Genomic DNA, 22,441 nt, shown 5'->3' with positions numbered 1-22,441 from the left:
GTCAGGTGAGGCAAGAGATGAAGGACTCAAGGGTGCAGAGGTTAATGGGCTTTTTATTAGACTTCAAAAATAAACAATCAAAACACAATCAAACACCTTCATGCTTGTAACTGGCTCGCCTTAGTTTTTTATACAATAAGAAATCCTCAAAAAAACGGGAATTCACTTTTGCCAATAGTTTGTGTTCAAACTAACTGTAAGATTCTCAATGAGGGAGTGAAAATAAATTGTATCTATTTAACCACTGAATGAGATAACATAGTAACAATTAGCACATGGACAGAAATCCAAGACAGCATTGTGAATATCAAAGCTCAACACTATAAGTAAACAAATAAACAGTAAATCAATTCCAAACCCAAAATACTAGTGATACACAAACAAAAAACAGTACCAAACAATTCAAAATGCCATAGAGGGAAAAGGATATACAGTCTGCAATGCAAGTCTCTTATATGAGTGTTGTAGAAGTCCCAGTCCCAGCAGGCAATGAAGATATACAATCCTAAATACTAGATTAGGCACTGGCACAATCCAACACAGGTAAGAAGTAGGTATCAGTGCACTCAAGCCCCATAACAGAGTCCTCTGCAAGCTTCTCTGCAAACTTCCAAACACTATGAATTAACATTTTTATGGGTACATACAAATGTGCATTTGAACAAGATTGTAAAGCATTAGAATGTACAATTCACTTAACTCTCAAACACAATGTGATTCCAGGCATTTTCACACATGCTCCACTGCCATGCCTCTATGCTACTCGTAACCTTAAAACCACTTCCTCCCTCTGTTGCCCTCTAGAGGACAGGATGAAAAATGTCACCCATGTACCAGAGTAACCATTACATGCTACACAGAACAAAACATGAAAGTACACGCCATGAGCACAAGCCGCATGTTAAACAAACAACCCTAAACACATGGACAAGAGTGTATACTGCCCAAGCAAAACTAGATGCTCAAACGAGCCCAAGCAAATGCTCAAACTGTACACTTACAATGGGGAGAAAAACACATGGAGCTTTTAATGTCCGAAGCCTGAACCAAAACCAAATTATGAAATGCCAGGATTCAAACACCACTATATAAATCCATATAAAATCCTATACCAGCATACTGAATGTTTGCATATATTATGTTTAAATAAAGTTACATATATAAATTCGACATATATTGTTTACATATATGGCATTAACATACAGTACCATATAAAAAATCATCATATAAATAATTTTAATATATGTATATATAATAATTATTCTATGGGTATTTCATACATGGTATAAACCTACATCTTCATATATCATGAGAATGTATATATGCGCTAATAATGTATTGCCTTATATGAAACATATATGACATCACTACTCGGATATAGGGACATATATGTACATATATTACATTTCAGTATGGGGAGGTTCTTTTGTGTGGTTAGACAGCGAAGTGGAGTTCAAAGTGTGTGCACAAAAGTATAAATAAGAGCCACCTGTGACGTTTGAGAACCTAAAACCCTGTTTCTCCTAATTCACAAGGCAACACATAACCGCCGTTTTCAGAAATCTCCAATTTGGCCGGAGCTTTTAGAAGTAATCGTTTTCTGGGATAAAAACAGCGTTTTGGTGTAAATGACAGGCCAAAATGCAGGGAAATATCTGCGTTTTCCCATCGTGTAAAAGGGGCTAAAGACTATGGCAACATGAGGGCTTAAATACACAAGGGCTAATGACAAGACAAGGGACACATGTGAACAATGATCAACCCATAAACCAATGACAACATGACACAGAGGCTGCGTCCGAAACTTGGAAAATGCTGCCTTCGGAGGACACATTTGAAGGCAGGAAGGCATCAAGCTGCGTCTGAATCTAATGTTTGCTTCACTTCCTAGCTCCTGAGATACCTTCATCTGATCGATTTTTGAAGGCAGTGTACATGTGTCCTTTGCTGCCTATCCCACAATCCTGTGCTTTCCATTTAGTGACAGTTGAGCTGGGGAAAAAAGATGGTGTCCAGAAGTTGCGTTTGTGGGTTAGTTTGTGTGTAAATGTACGATTTTTACCAACATATTACACTTCTGATGTCATTTCTAGCGAGAAATCACTACTGTAGTAATGAAATATGTGTTTAGTTCTCACCAAAACTCTCTCTATTTTGCTGTAGATCATTAAACTGTTACACTGCCTTAGAAGTCTGTCCGAAATTAGTTTCATGAGATGCCTTCAGGCACAAAACGCTGCCTTACAAGTCATTGTCTGATAAAGCAGCAAGGCAACGGGTCAGCAGCCTAGGTTTTCGGACGCAGCCAAGAACACATGGCAGGAACACATGAGGGCATGGAGTCACATGACAATAGAACACATGACAAAACCAGGAAGTGCATTACAGTACATGACAGTAAACATGATAAACTCAATAACATAAAAAATGAATCTCCACCAAAACACCCATTGCAACTAAGTGCACTTTGTACCGACGGAAAAGGAAAGTTGCGATTTTCTAGGCCGATATGGCTGGGGACTAAACTCTCATTCCTGCATAATAAAATAGGCTAACTTTCATCAACATAACCAACGTGACAACCTGCTTGCACAGAGGACTATTTTCATGACTATTGTTCTTGTCATGGACACATTACCACCTCGGGTGTGCATTATTTTGCCATCTGCCATCATCAATTATTCCTCATGTAAAGAACTGTATCTGTAGATCTTAATATTATGATTTGGCCTGCATGACCCTATTATGTTTCCGTTTAGCCCCCTTGGTGAGGTTGAATATTCTGCTATGTTCATAATTTGTCTTTACAACGGCTGGTTTTGATTAAATGCTTGTCTGCTTTGGCTCACAAGTCTTAGGAAACACCAAATTATATTTATTCAATCATTGTTTACTTCCTCTTCCCCATTTATCTAATTTATGTATCCTTCTCCCCCAAGACATTTTAAATTACCTGATTTAGTTATTGCTGAAGAATAACCTTGCTAAAATGGAACTGGCAGTTTTTCCTTATTAATAAAGACACTGCTCTGTGTTTGGAAGAGTGATAGAAAAAGCTATAAACAATAGCGTTTTGTAGGCAGTTCAACATCAGAGTCAAGTTCAAGTTTATTTTCGGTAATGCGTGGCCTCTAATTCCATAGTTCCACCGAATCATAATAGCATGGCAGATGCTCTTTTCTTCATTCCATGGTACAGTGGCAATCTCCATGCATACTCCAACACGATCTCATGGTAATGCGTGTCAATAGTATGAGTGTGAAATCTTGTCGAATGGATACGCCAAAATGAGTTTTGCCGTGCAAATGCTACGCAGTTTTTCGTGTGTTTTTGATGCCCACTTTATGGCGTGCATATGACACGCTCTTGCACTGTTAGCCCAGATTTCATATTTAATTAAACAGTTTAATTGCAACACACTTAATTTTTTCAAGACTTAGAGCAATACTTTAAAAATGTCAGTAAATTCTACTACTTCAGTACACGTAGTTGAATGTGTGAATAACTTTAAGTGTAATGGATTACATTAAAAAAGTTTAGACTGACCACACCCACCTGGTAGCTGCTGCAAAGTTTTAGACGACGCCATTTTAATGTGGCAGCTGCTGCATGTGGTTTCGTAAAGTTGATGGTGAGTTGTTAAAATATAATTGTTTTAATCCAGTTTTTTGTTTTATCTTTTCGCTGAGATGCTGTTTTGAGTAAAGACACTGTTTTAAGTAACATTTCTGTTTGAACACACGACAGGCGTATTCATGGCATTTACTGTGCGTCTGTCTTTTCCCCATTCTTCTGATTCATTGTGTGAGTAATGAAAAACACATCTTTCTTTTAACAATTTAAAGCCCCACTTGGCTACTTTTGCTCTCGGGGTCCCCCTACAGTTTGGAAAAAATAATGTCCTCAACTACTGTCGTAAGATCTGTAATCCTACAACAGGGGATGCCATCGCGCGTGCATTTGTTGACATGACAACCCTGATAGCCCTGAACTAGTGATGCGTCGGTCGTCTCATAACCCGCGGACCCCGTATGTCTATTTAATGGTCGCGGGTGCGCGGCGGGTTGTAAAAATATATACAGTGGTGCGGTGCGGGCCAAATAACTTCATAAAAGTGGCGCCGCGGGTCAGTGCAGCGCTAACAGGTCGCCTGAACACTGCAAGAGGAGTTCAGAGTTCTTCTGGCGGCGCGTGTGAAATGTCTTCATCCCAGGTAACGTTACAGTCAGTGGCATATGCTTCAGCATGTCATATGAATATAATTTCATGGGTTTTATTTTTTTCAAACGCCAAATAATCACGATGCTTACGTTTACAAGCCAGCGTCATTATAGTAGTCTATTGGTTACCGTTTTACAGAATCTATATGATACTTCAGTTCAATGTTTGAGTGGTAGGTAATCACCGTAACAAGCATGACAGCATCGGTCGGGCACGCCTCCTTCAGCTCACGCCGACGAGCAAACGCTGGTCACATGCTGATCCTCGTCCTGCCTTTAATCCCATCACTTTTTTGTTTCCTCTTATTGCTTTCCTCCAACAAAACCTATTCTTTCTTATTTGTCTCTGCTGCTTCGGACATGACTATATTATCCGACGAACAAAGTTGGGCTCGCACGTCCGAATTTAAGGAAGTGTGGGTGTTGGTGGAAGTGACGTATATGCCGTAAAGCAGTCGAATTTTGTAGTTCTTTTTGTTCTCGGGTTACTACCCGAAACCCGAAGTTTAAAAGTACGATTAAAAACTATACAGACCCCATCAGGCTATGGCAGACGTGTCATTCAACCTATTGTAAGTCGATTTATCATCACAAGAGTCTTAAAAAATATATTTTGAAGGTTGAAAAGTTACCTAGTGCTGCTTTAAGGAATTTCGCTGGCCAACTTGTAACTGTTAACGTTACGTTAGATTATCACTCCCGCGCAGTGAACACTATTCCACTTAAATTACGTTATCTGTATGGCGCTTTCCACGGGATTCTATGGTCCGTTTATTGTTCCCTTTTATTGCCGAGGAGCTATTTTTGAGCACTGAAAAAAATCGTTAAACAGGTTGTAGTATTTGCTAATCATTTTTACGCGCTTGGGCATGTTCCGACACGCATGGTTTAACCCTTGCGAGTTCAACACGCACCGCGCAATGCCTAAACTCCCGTGATGAGAGATTCCGCAGCCCGTTTTCGTCTGTGCATTTTCTCCTATTTCACCGAGGGACTATTTGCGAGCGAAGAAAACATGCTTTATTAAAGACCATGGGATTTCCAATATCATTTAGTTGCTTTTGCCACTGTCTTGCAGCAGTCTGTTTAATCCCTTGTGTTTCCAGTGGAGCTTGAAGTTCAACAGGACGACCAGTTTAATAAATCTGGTGAGTGAATTAAACTTTAAAAGCCAAGCTTTATTTTAATAGTCATTGTATTAAATAAAAGTTGAATGAATGTTTAGATGCAAACACAAATGAACGCTCTCTAACAATGCATGTGTTTATTGTGTTTCAGGTGGCAGGAAGACATGCACTGGAAGTGTAAGTATTGTTCTTTTAACCGTGAAAAAAAGATCACAGTTATTTAAACATTACAGACTGAAACATGGTAGTTATGCTAGAAATGAGCAGTATGCAGGATTTTTTTTAAAGCTAGAATTAACTACACAAATAGTTAATGACTGGGTATTTATGGCCATTTGGGGGTTTTCAGCACTGAGACAAACATCATGTTTCACTGACCATGCCTTAATATAGTTTGCCATGTTTTATATTTTAGGTTTATTACGAGTTCAGCCGAGTAGTGGGGAGAAATCTCACTCTTGACCATTACTCTGCAAATCTAATGGACATCTCAAGAAGAAGAAAGGCCTTGCTGGTCAGCTTTTGGCGGAGCTTTTACGTCAGACAAGGGTGGGTTTATTTGTCTACATCAGTCTACCTTATTCCTCCTGATTTTTGTCATCCCTTCTTTGTATTCTTATCTGTCTGTCCTCTTTTTTCACTTTCTTTCCCTGTCTTGTTGTTCTTACTTTTTGATGATCTCCCTTTACTCTCCTCTCTCCTTTTGTTTGTCATCTCTTGTCCTGTTCTTTATTTCTCAAAACTCTTGAAAAAGTAATTAAAGTGGCATGTGCGTATTCCAACCAAACTGCTGTACAATATCTGCAATATCTTCCAGACCAACAGATGTTAGGTCCCTTTGCCTTCGTGGACTGCCTGTCATTTTGGGTGATGATCCTTCAACCTTCTTTAAGACCTGCTCCGTAAGTTGTAAAATGTTTGTTTGTAAATTTTGCAGGTAAATTTTAATCCATTAAAGGGTTAGTTCACTCAAAAATGAAAATTATGTCATTAATTACTCACCCTCATGTCGTTCGACACCCGTAACACCTTCGTTCATCTTCGGACCACAAATGAAGATATTTTTGTTAAAAGCTGATGGCTGAGAAAGGCTTCAGATAGATCTCGGTTGGTATTAAGTACATTCACTCTAACAAGAACCATAAAAAGCACTAAACACATCGGTACAAAGTCCATCTCTCAACAGTGGCTGTTATAATAGTTTTTTGCATACAAAAATAAAAACTTTATCCACCAAGTTATGTGAACTCAACGCATGTGCGAAAATATGATGCAGATCCGCCGTTCGGATACATGACACCAGAAGCGAGGAGCAGCGCTGCTATCTGTGAGTTCACGTCCGAGACCTACACGGAAGACAATAACTTGGAGGATAAAGTTTTATTTTGTTTTTTTTGTTTTTTTTTGTGCACAAAAACTATTCTCGTTGCTTCGTAAAATGATTGTACAGCCACTGTAGTGAGATGGACTTTGTATCGGCGTCTTTAGGGCCTTTATGGGTCTTGTGAGTGTAAATGTACTGAATGCCAATGAAGGCCTATCTGAAGCCTTTCTCAGCATCAGCTTTCAACAAAAATATCTTCACTTGTGTTACGGGTGTCGAATGACATGAGGGTGAGTAATTAATAACAAATTTCATTTTTGGGGGAACTAACCCTTTAATGAAGATTTGTCTGCTACTAACTTCTTTTTTACTGGAGTCCCATGAATTATTTTAATGATTAAAGTAATTAATGACATTTTAAATTAAATTCATTTTTTGGTAAACCAACTTGTATGTATAAAAAAAACTTGCCCAATATATTTTGATTTTGAAGGACAGTGCTATCATAATTTATACATGGCCAGGTTGCAAAACTGCCATGAATGTGGCATGACATCAAAGGAGAACATTTGTCCTGTTTAGTGCATGACTTTATGACTGGTATTGATTGCTTTTGTTTACTTCTGTGGAGATTACACATGCTTGATTTTATAGTTGGAAATAGGTTTTAGTCGTCAACATATTATTTAACTGCAATGATCTTGTTTCTTTCTTTGTTAGGATGTTACTGATGAGGACTCGTACCACCAAATTCCCGTAGGAATCCTATGTGTTGATGCAGAAAGTCCACAGGTGAACCCTTCCCAAGTGTGCATCATCTTGGAAGGGAATTCGGTTATGAAACCAGACAACCTGCCTCAGGCCTTCTGTCTTCTTTTGGACTCATTTATGGCCTTCACTTGGACTATCCAAAGTGTATGAAAAACACTTTCCATTTCATCCAGCAGGTATTTTTTAACCTTGGAAAGGTGGACTTGGCACCAAAAATTAAATCCTTAAAAAGTCAGCTTACAGTTACAGTGTAAAATGGTGTCCTACACAAGATTTTTTTTTCTTCTGTGTTCTGTAAAAAAAAAAAATTCAATTGTTTTTTGTTTTGTTTTTTTACAATTAGAATTGTTTGTAGAATTAAAGCAGCTTAACATGACAACCAAAATTATTGATATACTGCATGCCACAGCACTTACAGAACTGGCGCACTAGTTATTCAGTGAAATCATGTAAGCAACTTTTCATTTACTTTGAAATTGAATTTTTATTTTAATCCGTAGATCCATCGTTCTGCCTCTATTGCTGAGAACTCTGTTGTGTTGCAATTTCAGAATAGTCTAAGCACACATTTCCTCACTGATAGATCAGCAGACCATATCTGCAGGAAGTTAAATAATTGTACAGATTCCCCAAAGAAGGGTAAAAAAAGATATTTTTTCTGAGAGTGATGGCAAGAACAAAACAAAGCTGCACAATGTCAATTTTCTGAACTGAGGTGTGAAAGATAAACAGATTGATTTTATATTTGTACAGTATGTTCATTTGCTTAAAGTATTAGTTCACCCCAAAATGTAAATTTCCTGATAATTTACTCCCAATGCCATCCAAGATGTTCATGTCTTTCTTTCTTAAATGGAAAAGAAAAGTTTTTTTTTTTGAGGAAAACATTTTAGGCGTTTTCTCCCAACAATGGACTTCAATTGCAACCAATAGTTGAACGTCCACATCAATGCAGTTCCAAAGGGCTCTAAAGTGCTTAAAATGGTACCGTGCGATCCCAGCTGAGGAATAGGGTCTTATCTAGCGAAGCGATTTCTCATTTTCTAAAAATAAAATAAATCTATATACTTTTGAACCACAATTGATCGTCTTATGCTGGTCTATGATGTTTCAGGCATGACATAATCAGGTTGAAAAGGTCACACCAAACTTGGGCGGAAGTACCGCCGCATTGTTTACAAAGTGTGGAGGGATCATTCAAATTGTATTGTATGTTGACTCACATATTTATTATTGTTTTACCGTTTATGTTAAAAGCGTTTCTATTAGTCTTAGAGCATTTGATTTGTAAACAATGGAGTGGTACTTCTGACCACTTTCGGTGTGACCTTTCAACGTGATTGTCATGCCTGGCTCATCACAGACTAGCACAAGATTATCAATTGTGGTTAAAAAATATATCGATTTTTATTTTAGAAAATTACCAATAATTTCGCTAGATAAGACCCTATTCCACAGCTGGGATCATTCGAATCACTTCAGAGCCCTTTGAAACTGCAGTGATGTAGACGTTCAATATCCAATATCCAAAAATCCTTAAATGTTTTACTAAAAAAAAATATATATATTTTTTTAAAATTTATTTTCCTCTGAAGAAAGAAAGACATGAACATCTTGGACGGCATTAGGGTGAGTAAATTATCAGGAAATTTTAATTTTGGGGTGAACTATTTATTTATGTGCAAATGTTAAAACAAGCTTTCATGTTCTCGGGGGAATTGCACAAAACTACTTGTTAGATGCACTCTCTTTATGAGAGAGAAAAGTTGGAATCTCTAAAACTTGAGGGCAAAATTGTTTTAAACTTGTTTTAAAGTCTTCACTGTATTTTTGCAGTTTGAAAAGTTTTAAATAAAAAATAAGAGAGAAATCTTTTGTTGTCTGATTGCTTTTGTATATAATGTAATGCATTTAAAAAGATGAGTAGAGTAATTAAACAGGTATTAGGCTACTTAAAATTAAAGTATTTAGTCTATTCAACTTGAAATAATTATTAGAACAGCTAATATCATTAAGTACATTTAACTCAAGTTTATCAAGTAAACATTACTTAAATTTTTTAGGGCAACCAGTTTCCTCAATTTTTTTAAGTAAACTCAACTTATCCGGGTTTAGAGTGTGGGTAGGATTAGGGTGGTGGGGTGGGTAGTTCAGAGATATTAAAAGCTGGCTTAAGCTGACCTTATTCGGACAGTAATTGTTTCTCAAGTGGAAGTCAGTAAAAATAATTTTCCATGTATTAAAACTTGTGCATTGGGATGGTGATTTATTGACTATAGAGGAGCGAGTTTTGTGATCCTGCACACCTGGGAACGTCAAAATGATATTCTCTGACGAGGAGTGTGCTTAATTTTGGTGATAACATGAATCAGTAGAAATGTTTGGCCACTTTTTCACCTTGGTGATATGACTGCAGAATGGTATTATTCGTATAACACCATGTATATGTATATATACTCGTGGCAATATCATAGAAATTACAGATTGTAGTATGGCTTTGTACATGCTCCTTCAGTCTTAATAACCACCAGACTACATGAAGAGGCAAGACATGTTGAAAGTATGCTGTAGTTTTTGTTGCAGCTACTTGAATTGTTTTTTCAGGACCATGGACAGCACCGTTGCTTTCACAGTGATATTTCATATAATAGATCTGCTCTTGAACTACTGCTGAATCCATAGTTCAATATGACCAAATACCAAACATTATCCCATAAATCCTGCACACAGTTGAAAATGAGGAATGCTGGGCACCATGTTGGCTTCTGAACTCACACAAACACTTTCCTACAGCCCTCCTGGATGAATGATGGAATTGTGAGCAGATAGTGAGCAAGAATGCAGTTGTAGCCATGCAGCTAAAATGAATCATTGATAATGTCAGATGTACCCGAGTCCCAACCAGGTGAATTGGGAGAAGTCTAGGCAGGCCGCATATAAATTTGACTGCTATTGTACCAGTTTAGGTTTAAATTTGTTATTTCTGAGTAAATTACCTTAAAAAAAGTAATGAAAAGTTAATGATTTTCTGGAGTAAATTGATGCCCTAAGCAATCAATTCACCCCTCCAAATTATTATTATTTTTTAAATCAGTGGTGTAATTTGACATTTCATAGAAGAGCATAATCCATAATGCTGTCTGATTTTTATTTGTTTGTGCAGTATTTTTCAGCTATGCATATTCTATATATTGTTACAATATTTTTTTTTTAGAACTTAGGGATCACAACATCATAATGTACAATTAAAAAAATAAAATAATTCATTTATTAGATATTAATTTAGTTCTTTTCTAAAGATTACATTTTACAGTATTAATAACTTATTTGTGTTATTAAAGATTAACTTCAAGTGAGCATTAAATGACGACAGCAAAGGTAATCAGAATGTAAAAATATGTGATATGAGCCTGCACGTCCAATTAGACATCTCTAAGCAATAAAGTATGAATTTATGCCTTTGAAGTTCTGGAATATTGTGCACATTAAGTGGGTGCATTCAAATGCATCCATGTGTTTCCTAAACCCTTAAAATCTTTTTCTCATCCTCATGGCTTTACAGTGTTTGCTTCATAAGCTTTCCACAATTAATTAGGATAAATTAAATCCCACTGTGATAAATATCCTTTCTAACCCCTCCTCTGAAACAAGAGGCTTGATACTGGTCTGGCATGTTTCTCTGGAACGTAACAGCTTGCTTTGTGTGTAGGCGTCCTGTTGTCTGGGTATCAAAGCAATACATCTAGTTTAGAATATTGAATATCTGAAAATGAAACCAAAGAGTTGGAGGGCAGGTAAAGTGGAAGAATTTAATGGAGTGATCATTTGTTCTTGCAGATACACACATTCATCCGTGTAATGGTGGATTGACAAAATATATTGCCTAGCGGAACATATAGCATGTGAGTCAGGGCATCAAAACTTTTCCAGATGAGCTGGTTGACCTGTGAGCGGCCTACGGAGGCAGGATTTCAATGAGATCATAGACCTGCTCCCTACGCAAAGGCTGTTCCAAAAGTTATAGGCAATTAAATTATGCAGCCTCCTACCTAGTTTTAGTCAGATTTTTGGGGTGATTCACCCAAAACGCATCTTATTGCTTTTTAATTGTGCTAGATAGGCATATTTGGCAGTCTCACCATGTCTCGCTGCTTTTATAGTGTCATCTGCAATGTTTTTAAGATGCAGATCCTTTAAGATCCTAGTTTAAACAAGATCAGCATAAAAAAATCATGCTATAATTTCCAGTCCTCGTGCTGATTTTCAAACTTTTTTCTTTTTAAATATGTGGTAGAATGACGTGTTAGACCCATGCAGTGGAAAGCAAGTAAAAATGTGTTCTTCTTGACACTGCATTTTAGGAATGCAGAATAATTGATAATTGAAAATCTGATATTTGTGAAAAGCACCAAAAATAGTAGAATCTGAGAAATGTTAATATTAAAAATGTTTAAATTGTAAGTTGAAGGATTACTTCAGCGATTAGCATATGGCTTTGTATCAGTAGAAACCCTGGAGTATATTCAAATGATTGTGCTTCCCCCCCTCATATCCCCCTGAGACAAGAGATGTATGCATTTTATTTCTGGAAAAATTCCTCCAATGACGCAAATATTGTCAATTTGCGCCATGGAAGGAATTGTTGGCCAGAGGCTAAAGACTACAGCCAGCAGAGGGAGCCTTTTCCGCATGTTTTTAACTCGCGCATGGGGGATGGGAGATCACACTCTCAGCGCAGCCTCAGGCATTCATGTTCAGTGCGGCCAGCAGAGCAAAGTAAGTCTTTCAACTTCTTAAAGTAATTCCTAATTCTGAACTATGAAAGTTAAGCTTTCAAAGGCATGAACTGAAAACGCGCCAGACTGAACATGCGCTGTGAATCTATGCCGCGGACGCGTTTACCTCAGCTCTCATCACTCTTCCATGACTGTCAATGTAATCGGACTCCTGCAGCGTTTTGGGCTGTGAGACTCCCTCAGCGCCTAAATCACATATTGAACAGACACGTTCAGTTTTTAATTGTAGTATCTGTTCTCTAACTGAACTGATTTTATGAAAATGAATGCGTTCGCGGTGGAAAGTGATCAGTGATTCAGTAATCTAGTAGCGGTGGCTTTGCTAGTGGCCTAGTAGAGCAGCGAAGCATTCTGGGAATTGTTGTCTTTCATCCCCATGGGACGAACTAAGTCTAGAAAGCACTAAATAAAAAAAATAATTTCACATTTCTACTACGTTAATGACCCAGTTTAAATAAAGATTCATCTTCCCAGCGCTGAAGTACTCCTTTAATTAACAGACAATTTTCAACATGCATTTGTAATGTAAAGTGTCGGTATGTTTACCATTTTTCTTTGTCATCTGGACAGAGAAATTCCTGTTTATTTGTCATTGATTTAAAAGCAATACTTGTTGTTAAATGTAACTTTTGACAGCTCTAGGGCTTTTGTGAAACTACATATGCTACTTCCTCATTTCTGTATCTCCACCCACAACAGTCTGATCGACATAGGTTTATTATTTACTAAACAATAATTGTTTAGAGTAGGTTTATAATTGAAAATTGTATTGTTCTTTGTCTACTCTTTAAACAGCATTATGGTAAAAATGGAGCACAGCAACAGCCTCCTTACCTGTACACAACACATTTTTTTGCATAGAAAAGCTACGCCTTCACCCACTATTAGTAGTTTTTTTTTCATGTTTTTTAGAATATATTGGTTTCATGCTAATGTCAAACTCTCAAGTCTCTATAGAAGAGCTGTTATCAAAATCAGTAACATATGACATTCCATGATGGTGACTTAGGAGCCATTTACAGTGTATTTATATGTTTCTTGCACTTAAAAATGCGAGATGCAGGGCAGTGAAATTGAAAAAATATCCAAGGTCTAGAGACACAGTTTCTAAAAGTGTTAACTCCAGCGCTGATCGTGAGATACTGCATAAGATGCAGAAGGTGAGCGCAGCTGTCAAACAGAAAAAACATCAATCTATCGCATGTTTACATATAAAACAGTGGAAAAACAATGCAGTGGAATTCAAAAAATAAAATAAATGTGTTCTGTGTGAACTGCACCTTAGAAGGCAGTTCACTAGGTTTCAGAACACAGCTATATAGAAGACATCTGCAGGTCTTTTTTTTTAAATCCTAGTCCAGCCCTTATCCTCACTGTGTGTGTGTGTGTGTGTGTGTGTGTGTGTGTGTGTGTGTGTGTGTGTGTGTGTGTGTGTGTGTGTGTGTGTGTGTGTGTGTGTGTGTGTGTGTGCGCGCATGCTTTTTTGTATGAAATATCAGGACAAAAATGTGTATAATGACAAGGGTATGACATAGGTATTAAAAAGAGAGGGTAACATATGAGGACATTACCCATGTCCCCTTTTTTCAAAATGCTTATAAATCATACAGAATATTTTTTTTTGTGTTTTTGTTTTTTGAGAAGGAGAAATGCAGAATGTTTCCTGTGATGGGTAGGTTTAGGGGCAGGAGCAGTGTAGGGGGATAGAAAATACGTTTTGTAAAGTATAAAAACCATTGCGCCTATGTAATGTCCCCACATTTAAAAAAACAAACGTGTGTCTGTGTGTGTGTGTGTGTGTGTGTGTGTGTGTGTGTGTGTGTGTGTGTGTGTGTGTGTGTGTGTGTGTGTGTGTGTGTGTGTGTGTGTGTGTGTGTGTAAATAGAGACAATAAGGGAAAAGGAATACAATAATTGTCCTCCAGAATTATTCTCCCTTTAATTTTTCATTCCTCAAAGAATCTCCAATTATTCTGCATGACTGTGCGCCTTTAAACTCTCCTTCAGATGCACTTGTTCACCTTTCTCCTTCTCTCTCTCTCTCTCTCTCTCTCTCTCTCTCTCTCTCTCTCACCATTCCCTCGTTCACATCCCCCTCCTCTCTCTTTATCCCCTCCCACTCCCTCTCTCATTCGCTTTCCACCAACCCCTCCCCTCCAATTCCCCCTGTCGCTCTCTGTAGTGAAATGAAGCAGGAGCTGGAGGAGGAGGGCAGTCGTTGTTTGCTTCTGTCCAAGCAGCACAAGTTCAACGAGCATTGCTGCATCCGCTGCTGCTCTCCCTTCACCTTCCTGCTCAACCCCAAGCGCCCGTGTCTGGACTGCCACTACAACGTCTGCAAATCCTGCCGCTCCTACAGCCAGACCGAGAGGGGCTACATCTGTGCCGCCTGTCAAAAGAGCAGGTAAGTGTCCACAGTCACACACTAACACATACATGTGCATACATGTGGAAGGATAGAGAGGCCACATCTGTACTTAAATATGCAACGTGTTATGTAATTACATCTGGACAGGGAGACACCACACCTGCTGGAAACCGGTAACACACACATCGTTCAAGCAGGTTGTAAGAGGCACATGGAATTGAGGAAATAAAACAGAAAATGTTTGTAATGTGATTATGTTTTACGCATACAGTATTGCTTGGTTATTCATCATTTTGAAATGTTACACCAAATGTTTTTGTGAGTTTTTTAGCGCATTTGTCTGATTTGGTGTTTATGAATGGATACTGGAGTATTAATGATGGGGCTGTGGGGGTACTTAAGAAAAAATTGGTTGGGAGGCATTTTCTTCATCGACTTAAACATCTTGAGGAGTTCTCAGTAAAGATGCATTTTTTTTGCCTCAACATTTTAAATGCCTGGTGCTTTTTGTCACTTCCTTTAGCATTTTACTTGGAGCCCTCTACTTAATGTCTCCAGATATTATGTTTCATGTTTGAGCAGTGATAACTCATGTTCAGCTCTGTTTGATTTTCTAAATGCTGGCTTTATGACTGTTGAATATGTGCCCAGCCCACTGGAGTTTTGACAGTGTGTGTGAGACTCTGTGAGCGTTTTTGACTGGAAAAATAGGAAAGAGCGGGATAAATAAGGTGTAGCAAGAGAGATTGTAAGATTATCTGCAGCATATATTGTTGATTTATAGCTTGTGTGGGTCAAATAGAGTTTGTGTTAAAGGTTAATTCACCCCCTCAAAATTTTAAATTCTCTCATATTTGACGTGTCATTCCATACCAGTACGCCTTTACATTTTAAGGGGAACACAAAAAAGTAGAATTACAATTATTTCGGGTAACTGTCCCTTTAAAAGTATACAGGGTTGTAAATCTGTGGTGTGCAGCACGATATGAATCAATCAGGTAAATACTTCCCATAATCCTTAGCTGTTTCTCGCTCATGCTGTCTCTTACTATCTTACTTGCTTTCATCCTCTCTCTTCATATCTTTCTTTCTCTCACGTACACTCACTCCATGCCCGAGGCGTGGATTCTCCACCAGGATTAATTCTCTGTGAGTTTCCTTTCATGTTCCCTCCATGAAATGTTCACTGTATGAAAAATCGGACTCACAGATTTCATATTACCAGATATCAACATTCATTTCACGGTATCAGCAAATAATGGTTCCCCTTGTCTCTTGCTCCGAAATATTTCAAGAGATGGAGCCCCGGCTTTCCACTCACAAAACTGATTACGCCAACATGGAATGAAATTACGCCTTCCTCAAAATGAATGTGGTTATGTTGTCAGATGGCCTTTTGAGAGAGATGAATATCACCATTTAAATTAAGTTTTTTGTTTTTTGTTTGCTGGAATGATCATCAGCTTGTGATAATGAAAGCATTTTAATTGCTTTTGTAAAGAGCCTATAATAGTATTTTTACGAGAGGTTAATTTCTGTCAGCAGCATCCGATCCATGACAAAATTATAGCAAAATTATATTTACACTTACACAATTAAATTGATATAAACTGGGTAAGAAATTACACAGGGCTGAAACAAAAAAAGTTTGTTGTAGTAATTATATAAAATGTAAAAGAAAAATAATGTTTTTAGATCTATAAAGCCAAATTTGTTTCATTTTGTTGAAACAATTTTTTTTAGGCGGATGAATGTCCCATTTAGTTACAGATGTAACTACAATAGATGGAATGTTCTCCATGTAAACTGTGCTTTTTGCTGGTGTCCTTCCCTGTATAATGCGAAAGTTATCAGGTTATACAAGGCGTTTAAAGGGTAAAGAGCAAAAACTTCATAGAATGACTTCAGAGTCTTTAGTTCTATTATGTTTATAAAAGGCAGATGCGCTGTACTGATTATCTCAGAAAAGGGTGGAGTCACATATACACACACACACACACACACACACACACACACATCATGGCATTATCCCTGGATAACTTTCGGTTCACTATACCTTCATGTTGTTTACATTATATGCACTTACACGTGATTGCTCTCGCTTTGGTTGATGTGTGCATGTGCTCATCCAGGAGAGGTGCCTGTACAAGGAATTATGCCCATTTTGGTTACACTCTATTTCGATAGTCCACTTTAAACATTCTACTATCTATAAGTAACTTTGCAACTACATGTCAACTAACTCTCCTTAGAGTATTAGTAGACTGGCAGTGGACTGGTAGGTTATGGTTAGGTGTTAGGGTTCGGGTTAGTAGAATAAGTTGAATTGTAGCTGGCAAGTTACTTATATTCAGTACACTGTAAAAAAAAAAAAAAAAAAAAATTGAATTGAATTGAAAATTGAAAATGTTCTAGTTGAATGATCACATCTAAATTTTTCAGTTGGCCAAATTGAATTTTTGTGAATTAAATTGCATATTAGTTCACAGAAATTTTTAATTGGAGACATTAATATTTAATGTCTCCAATTAAGACATTAAATATTAATGTCTTAATGTCACTAAAAAAATTTTAATTGGAGACATTAATATTTTTTTACAGTGTATTCTACACTGTAAAAAAAAATATTAATGTCTCCAATTAAATATTTTTTAGTGACTGATAACATCTACATTTTTCAGTTGGCCAAATTGAATTTCTGTGAACTAATATGCAATTTAATAAATTAAAGTCTGTTGGGGGACCAACAAAATAAAGTTTTATTAAATATTAATCAGACAGTCTACAAATACTCTAGAGAGTAAGTTGACATGAAGTTGCAAAGTTACTTATAGTTAGTAGAATGTCTAATGTGGACTATCAAAATAGCATGTGACCCGTCCGACTTTCTTTAAAAAAAATGTTTTGCCCGTTTAGCATGAGAATCCAACTCTTTAACCTTGTAAATACGTCAGAATGCATGAAATAGCATTAGACACATCCCCCCATCTCCCCACCCCCCTCCTGTAAAATTATTTTTGAATAGTATTTTAAGATTTATTGCCAGTGGCAATTCCTTGCCCCATAGACACAATTTGTTTTTGTTTTTACAGCCTGTGTGGTAAAAGTCCAAATTAATATATGTGGTGATTTTACAAATGCTGTTGTTAGTCCATTTTTAATATTCCAGAACATTCCTTTAAATTGATGTATCGTGTGTGTGAGATGCTGACTCAGATGTTACAGTCACACATCTCCACTCATTCACACTTACACATAGTGCATTAACACGTTCAGTAACACATCATAACAGTGCATGTTCCCTTTTAACCGTAAAAAAATGTGTTTTCGTGTTTGTGTATGTTTGTGCCATTTTGAAGTTGAAGTGAGATTAGTCTCTTTGCACTGTCACTAAGTATTACTGCATCTTGTAAGCTTCAGACAGCAACACAGACGTGAGCATTTGGATGGTGCAACACACAGATGGTGAAATAATGTTGTGTGCTTGTGCAGATGGGGTCTGACAGGCGTAATAGGTTGAGGTCGGCTCCAATCATCCACTCTGTGGGTGTGTGTGTATAAGAAATATACAAGAATGCTATATAAAGCCAGAGCCGAAGAAGAAGCATCTAGAAAACTTAATGTAACGAAAAGCCTCTCTCAGCATAACCTTCATCCATCTGTGAAATTAAACCACCAGATTTCCCAATTTAATTCAATGTCTTATTGAACCTTTGAAATTTTTGTTTGTTTGTGTGTGTGTGTGTGTGTGTGTGTGGGGGGGGGGGCATGTTTTTGAGACATATGAGGACACAAATGTATATAAAGACATGGGTATGACACAGGTATTACAAGGAGAGGGTGAAATATGAGGACATTGGCCATGTCCCCACTTTTCAAAATGCTTATAAATCATAGAGGAGGAGTTTTTTTTAGAAAATAAAAATGCAGAATGTTTCCTGTGATGGGTAGGTTTAGGGGTAGGGGCAGTGTAAGGGGATAGAAAATACGGTTTGTACGGTATAAAAACCATTACGTCTATGGAATGTCCCAATATGTCACATTAACAAACGTACGTGCATGTGTTTGTGTGTGTGTGTGCACGTACGTGCGTGCGTACGTGCATGCGTGTGTGTGTGTGCGACATTTCTAGCAGCTTTTATACAATATACTCCAACACTATACTGTACAAAAGTTTGGGGTTGGTATGATTTTTAAAATTGTATTATTGCATTTATTGAATCAAAAATACAGTAAAACCATTAATATTATTGCAATTTAAAATATGTTCTTATATTTTAAAATTCTAATAATAATCTAATATAACTAATATTCTTGTGTAATTGCTGAATTTTCAGCAGCTTTTAAATTTTACTTTTAACAGTTCCTGTTTTTTGTTTTGTTTTGTTTTTTTTTCAGAATCCTTTAATACATTAATTAGAAAGTCAAATAACAGCATTGATCTGAAATATAGGCCTAAGTTCAAGGATATTTAATTAGCTTTTATAAACTTGCCTTAGAAAAACAAAACAAAACATTACTGTAAGTAACTTAAAAAAATAAATTTTTCCCCAAATTTGTTTGAACATTAGCACAATAAACTAAACAAGTGAATTATTATTAATAATAATAATAATAATAATAATAATAATAATAATAATAATATAAAAAAGATATAATAAATATATTTTAATATATTTAATATATTAAAAAAATATAATAATAAAAAATAAAATAATAGAATGCATTACAGGACATTTAGAACAAAACTAAAACATTAAATAAAATAAGTAAAACATACAGGTTGATTCATCATTGTTCACAGCCTGTAGTGTAATTTAGCTTTGAAAGAGTTAATTTTAAAAGTTATTAGTTGTTTTGCTAGAATATATGAACTGCATTATATTCTGGGCATGTCCAATATCGAAGAGGTGGGTACAGTTCAATAACCCCATATTGTCTGAGCCACTTGTTTACAGTAGTGCAAAAAAAGAGAGCAAACATTTTTTAAACATCTTTTAGTTTACCTTTAACTACATAAGTCATTTTTTCCGTGGATTGCTGCTAATTTATTTAAACCACAAGGAGAGGATCTTTCTTCCACACTAAAGCAATAGCACGCTTTGCCTGCAGTAAACTGAAATCAATTAGTTTGCGCTTTCTTGCATCCATCTCTATATTTACTGGATATATATATGAAATAGAAAAAATGTTGATGCAAGAGACATTTTCTTCAGTCAGTTTACCAATTAAAAGAACAATCTCCTTCCAAAATCCTTGAATCTCATTACACTCCCATATACAGTGATAAAGGGAACCAATTTATTGTTTGCATTTTAAACAGCTGTCGGGAATATTTGAATAAAAAAATGTTTTTTTTTTTTTTATTTGACTGGGGTAATGTACGTAAGTCATTTATAATGCAGCAATTGAACCTAAAAAATCACTGTTTAAAGTTTTATATTTAGGTTTAGGATATTAACTTTAGTGTGTAACTCCATTGGCACGGCAGACATGAAACTTTAAATGATGTGACTTTGTATGTGATCAGACTAATAATTATGAATAATTGTGCTTGCTGGATGATAAAATGGGCTGAAACATCCTTATTTAGGAGGAGTCAGACCTTAATACCACAAAGATGGTTATGGTGGGCTATGACTTGGGCCAGTAAGAATCCAGAATACACTAACATTGTGGCGGCGTCATTCACTCACATCTTATTTAGAATATGTCAAAGTATAATGATTTAAAGTATGATTATCCGAATAATTTATCTTCAGAACATTACCTGAACAGTATTACTGGAATACAGATTTTCAGATGCTTTTAGTGTGCATTCATACACTCAAGGAGATGGGGCAGTCATAAAGCATCCCATGGATGAGAATGACAGTAATTGAAGAGAAGAGCAGCTTTTAAATGTTCCGTAATCGGAGTTGACAGAGAGGAAGCCGTCTGGAGAGACGGCTCTGTCTCCTTACTTGACCCTGTCCTAAAGGCTTTTACCTCACACAAACTCCCATTGTTGTTGTGTGGAAATTAATAGAAATATGTGTAAAATATAATTTTATTTAGCAAGAAATCATTTTATTGTTCAAAAGTGACAGTCAAGAAATTCAAATGTTTACAAAAATATTTCTATTTCAAATAAATGCAGTCCAATGTAGCTCTACCTTGGGCTTTCAGGTCATGGGTGGCACATTGGTTCAGTCTCTGTCAGTCAGTCCCCTGGTTCTATCAAGCCCTTCATCCAAAGCTCCATCCTGGCTCCTCCCACCATCGACTCCACCGTGTTGTTGATCTTCCTCCCCTTCCTCTCCTTATACACTCACCTAAAGGATTATTAGGAACACCATACTAATACTGTGTTTGACCCCCTTTCGCCTTCAGAACTTCCTTAATTCTACGTGGCACGATTCAACAAGGTGCTGAAAGCCAATATGTTGGCCCATATTGATAGGATAGCATCTTGCAGTTGATGGAGATTTGTGGGATGCATATCCAGGGCATGAAGCTTCCGTTCCACCACATCCCAAAGATGCTCTATTGTGTTGATATCTGGTGACTGTGGGGGCCATTTTAGCACAGTGAACTCAGTGTCATGTTCAAGAAACCAATTTGAAATGATTCGAGCTTTGTGACATGGTGCATTATCCTGCTGGAAGTAGCCATCAGAGGATGGGTATGTGGTGGTCATAAAGGGATGGACATGGTCAGAAACAATGCTCAGGTAGGCCGTGGCATTTAAACGATGCCCAGTTGGCACTAAGGGGCCTAAAGTGTGCCAAGAAAACATCCCCCACACCATTACACCACCACCAGCAGCCTGCACAGTGGTAACAAGGCATGATGGATCCATGTTCTCATTCTGTTTATGCCAAATTCTGACATCATCTGAATGTCTCAACAAAAATCGAGACTCATCAGACCAGGCAACATTTTTCCAGTCTTCAACTTTGGTGCAATTTTTTTGAGCTTGTGCAAATTGTAGCCTCTTTTTCTTATATGTAGTGGAGATGAGTAGTACCCGGTGGGTTCTTCTGCTTTTGTAGCCCACCCACCTCAAGGTTTTGCGTGTTGTGGCTTCACAAATGCTTTGCTGCATACCTTGGTTGTAACGACTGGTTATTTCAGTCAAAGTTGCTCTTCTATCAGCTTGAATCAGTCGGTCCATTCTCCTCTGAGCTCTAGCATCAACAAGGCATTTTCGCCTAAAGGACAGCCGCATACTGGATGTTTTTCCCTTTTCACTCCATTCTTTGTAAACCCTAGGAATGGTTGTGCGTGAAAATCACAGTTACTGAGCAGATTGTGAAATACTCAGACCAGCCAGTCTGGCACCAACCACCATGCCACGCTCAAAATTGCTTAAATCACCTTTCTTTCCTATTCTGACATTCAGTTTGGAGTTCAGGGGATTGTCTTGACCAGGACCACACCTCTAAATGCATTGAAGCAACTGCCATGTGATTGGTTAATTAGACAATTGCATTAACGAGAAATGGAACATGTGTTCCTAATAATCATTTAGGTGAGTGTGTATATATATGTGTGTGTGTGTGTGTGTGTGTGTGTGTGTGTGTGTGTGTGTGTGTGTGTGTGTGTGTGTGTGTGTGTGTGTGTGTGTGTGTGTGTGTGTGTGTGTGTGTGTGTGTGTGTGTGTGTGTGTGTGTGTTCCGTTCAGTCCTTTGTCTCGGTTATTGTGTCAAATGATGTTTCATATAACTACGCCTGCTTTTCCATTAAAGTCTATTTTGAATTGTCATCCCTTGTTTGTATTACTTAAACCTCAACAAAGAATGACATGAACCACATCCATCAGGAATAACTGTCAACGCAATATGAATCTTTCTA

The 22,441-nt window shown here is 37.2% G+C and overlaps 1 protein-coding gene and 1 long non-coding RNA gene across 4 annotated transcripts in view; both read left to right on the top strand.

The window, feature by feature from the left end:
* The window catches only part of myripb (myosin VIIA and Rab interacting protein b), a 281,412-nt gene that overhangs the window by 166,609 nt on the left and 92,362 nt on the right, over positions 1-22,441 (top strand). For all 3 annotated transcript variants that reach the window (XM_067434434.1, XM_067434436.1, XM_067434435.1), the window contains exon 3: positions 14,420-14,641. In XM_067434434.1, coding sequence (XP_067290535.1) covers positions 14,420-14,641 — 222 coding nt within the window. The remainder of the gene's footprint in view (positions 1-14,419; positions 14,642-22,441) is intronic.
* On the top strand, positions 4,911-8,883 carry LOC137063889 (uncharacterized). Its single transcript, XR_010901452.1, has 5 exons — positions 4,911-5,368; positions 5,499-5,524; positions 5,763-5,896; positions 6,165-6,249; positions 7,392-8,883. It is a non-coding gene; the product is annotated as an uncharacterized lncRNA (long non-coding RNA).

Source organism: Pseudorasbora parva, chromosome 24, assembly GCF_024679245.1.
Source record: "Pseudorasbora parva isolate DD20220531a chromosome 24, ASM2467924v1, whole genome shotgun sequence".
Taxonomy (NCBI): domain Eukaryota; kingdom Metazoa; phylum Chordata; class Actinopteri; order Cypriniformes; family Gobionidae; genus Pseudorasbora; species Pseudorasbora parva.
Note: the sequence above shows the minus strand (reverse complement) of the source record. Positions and strands in the feature narration are given on the sequence as shown.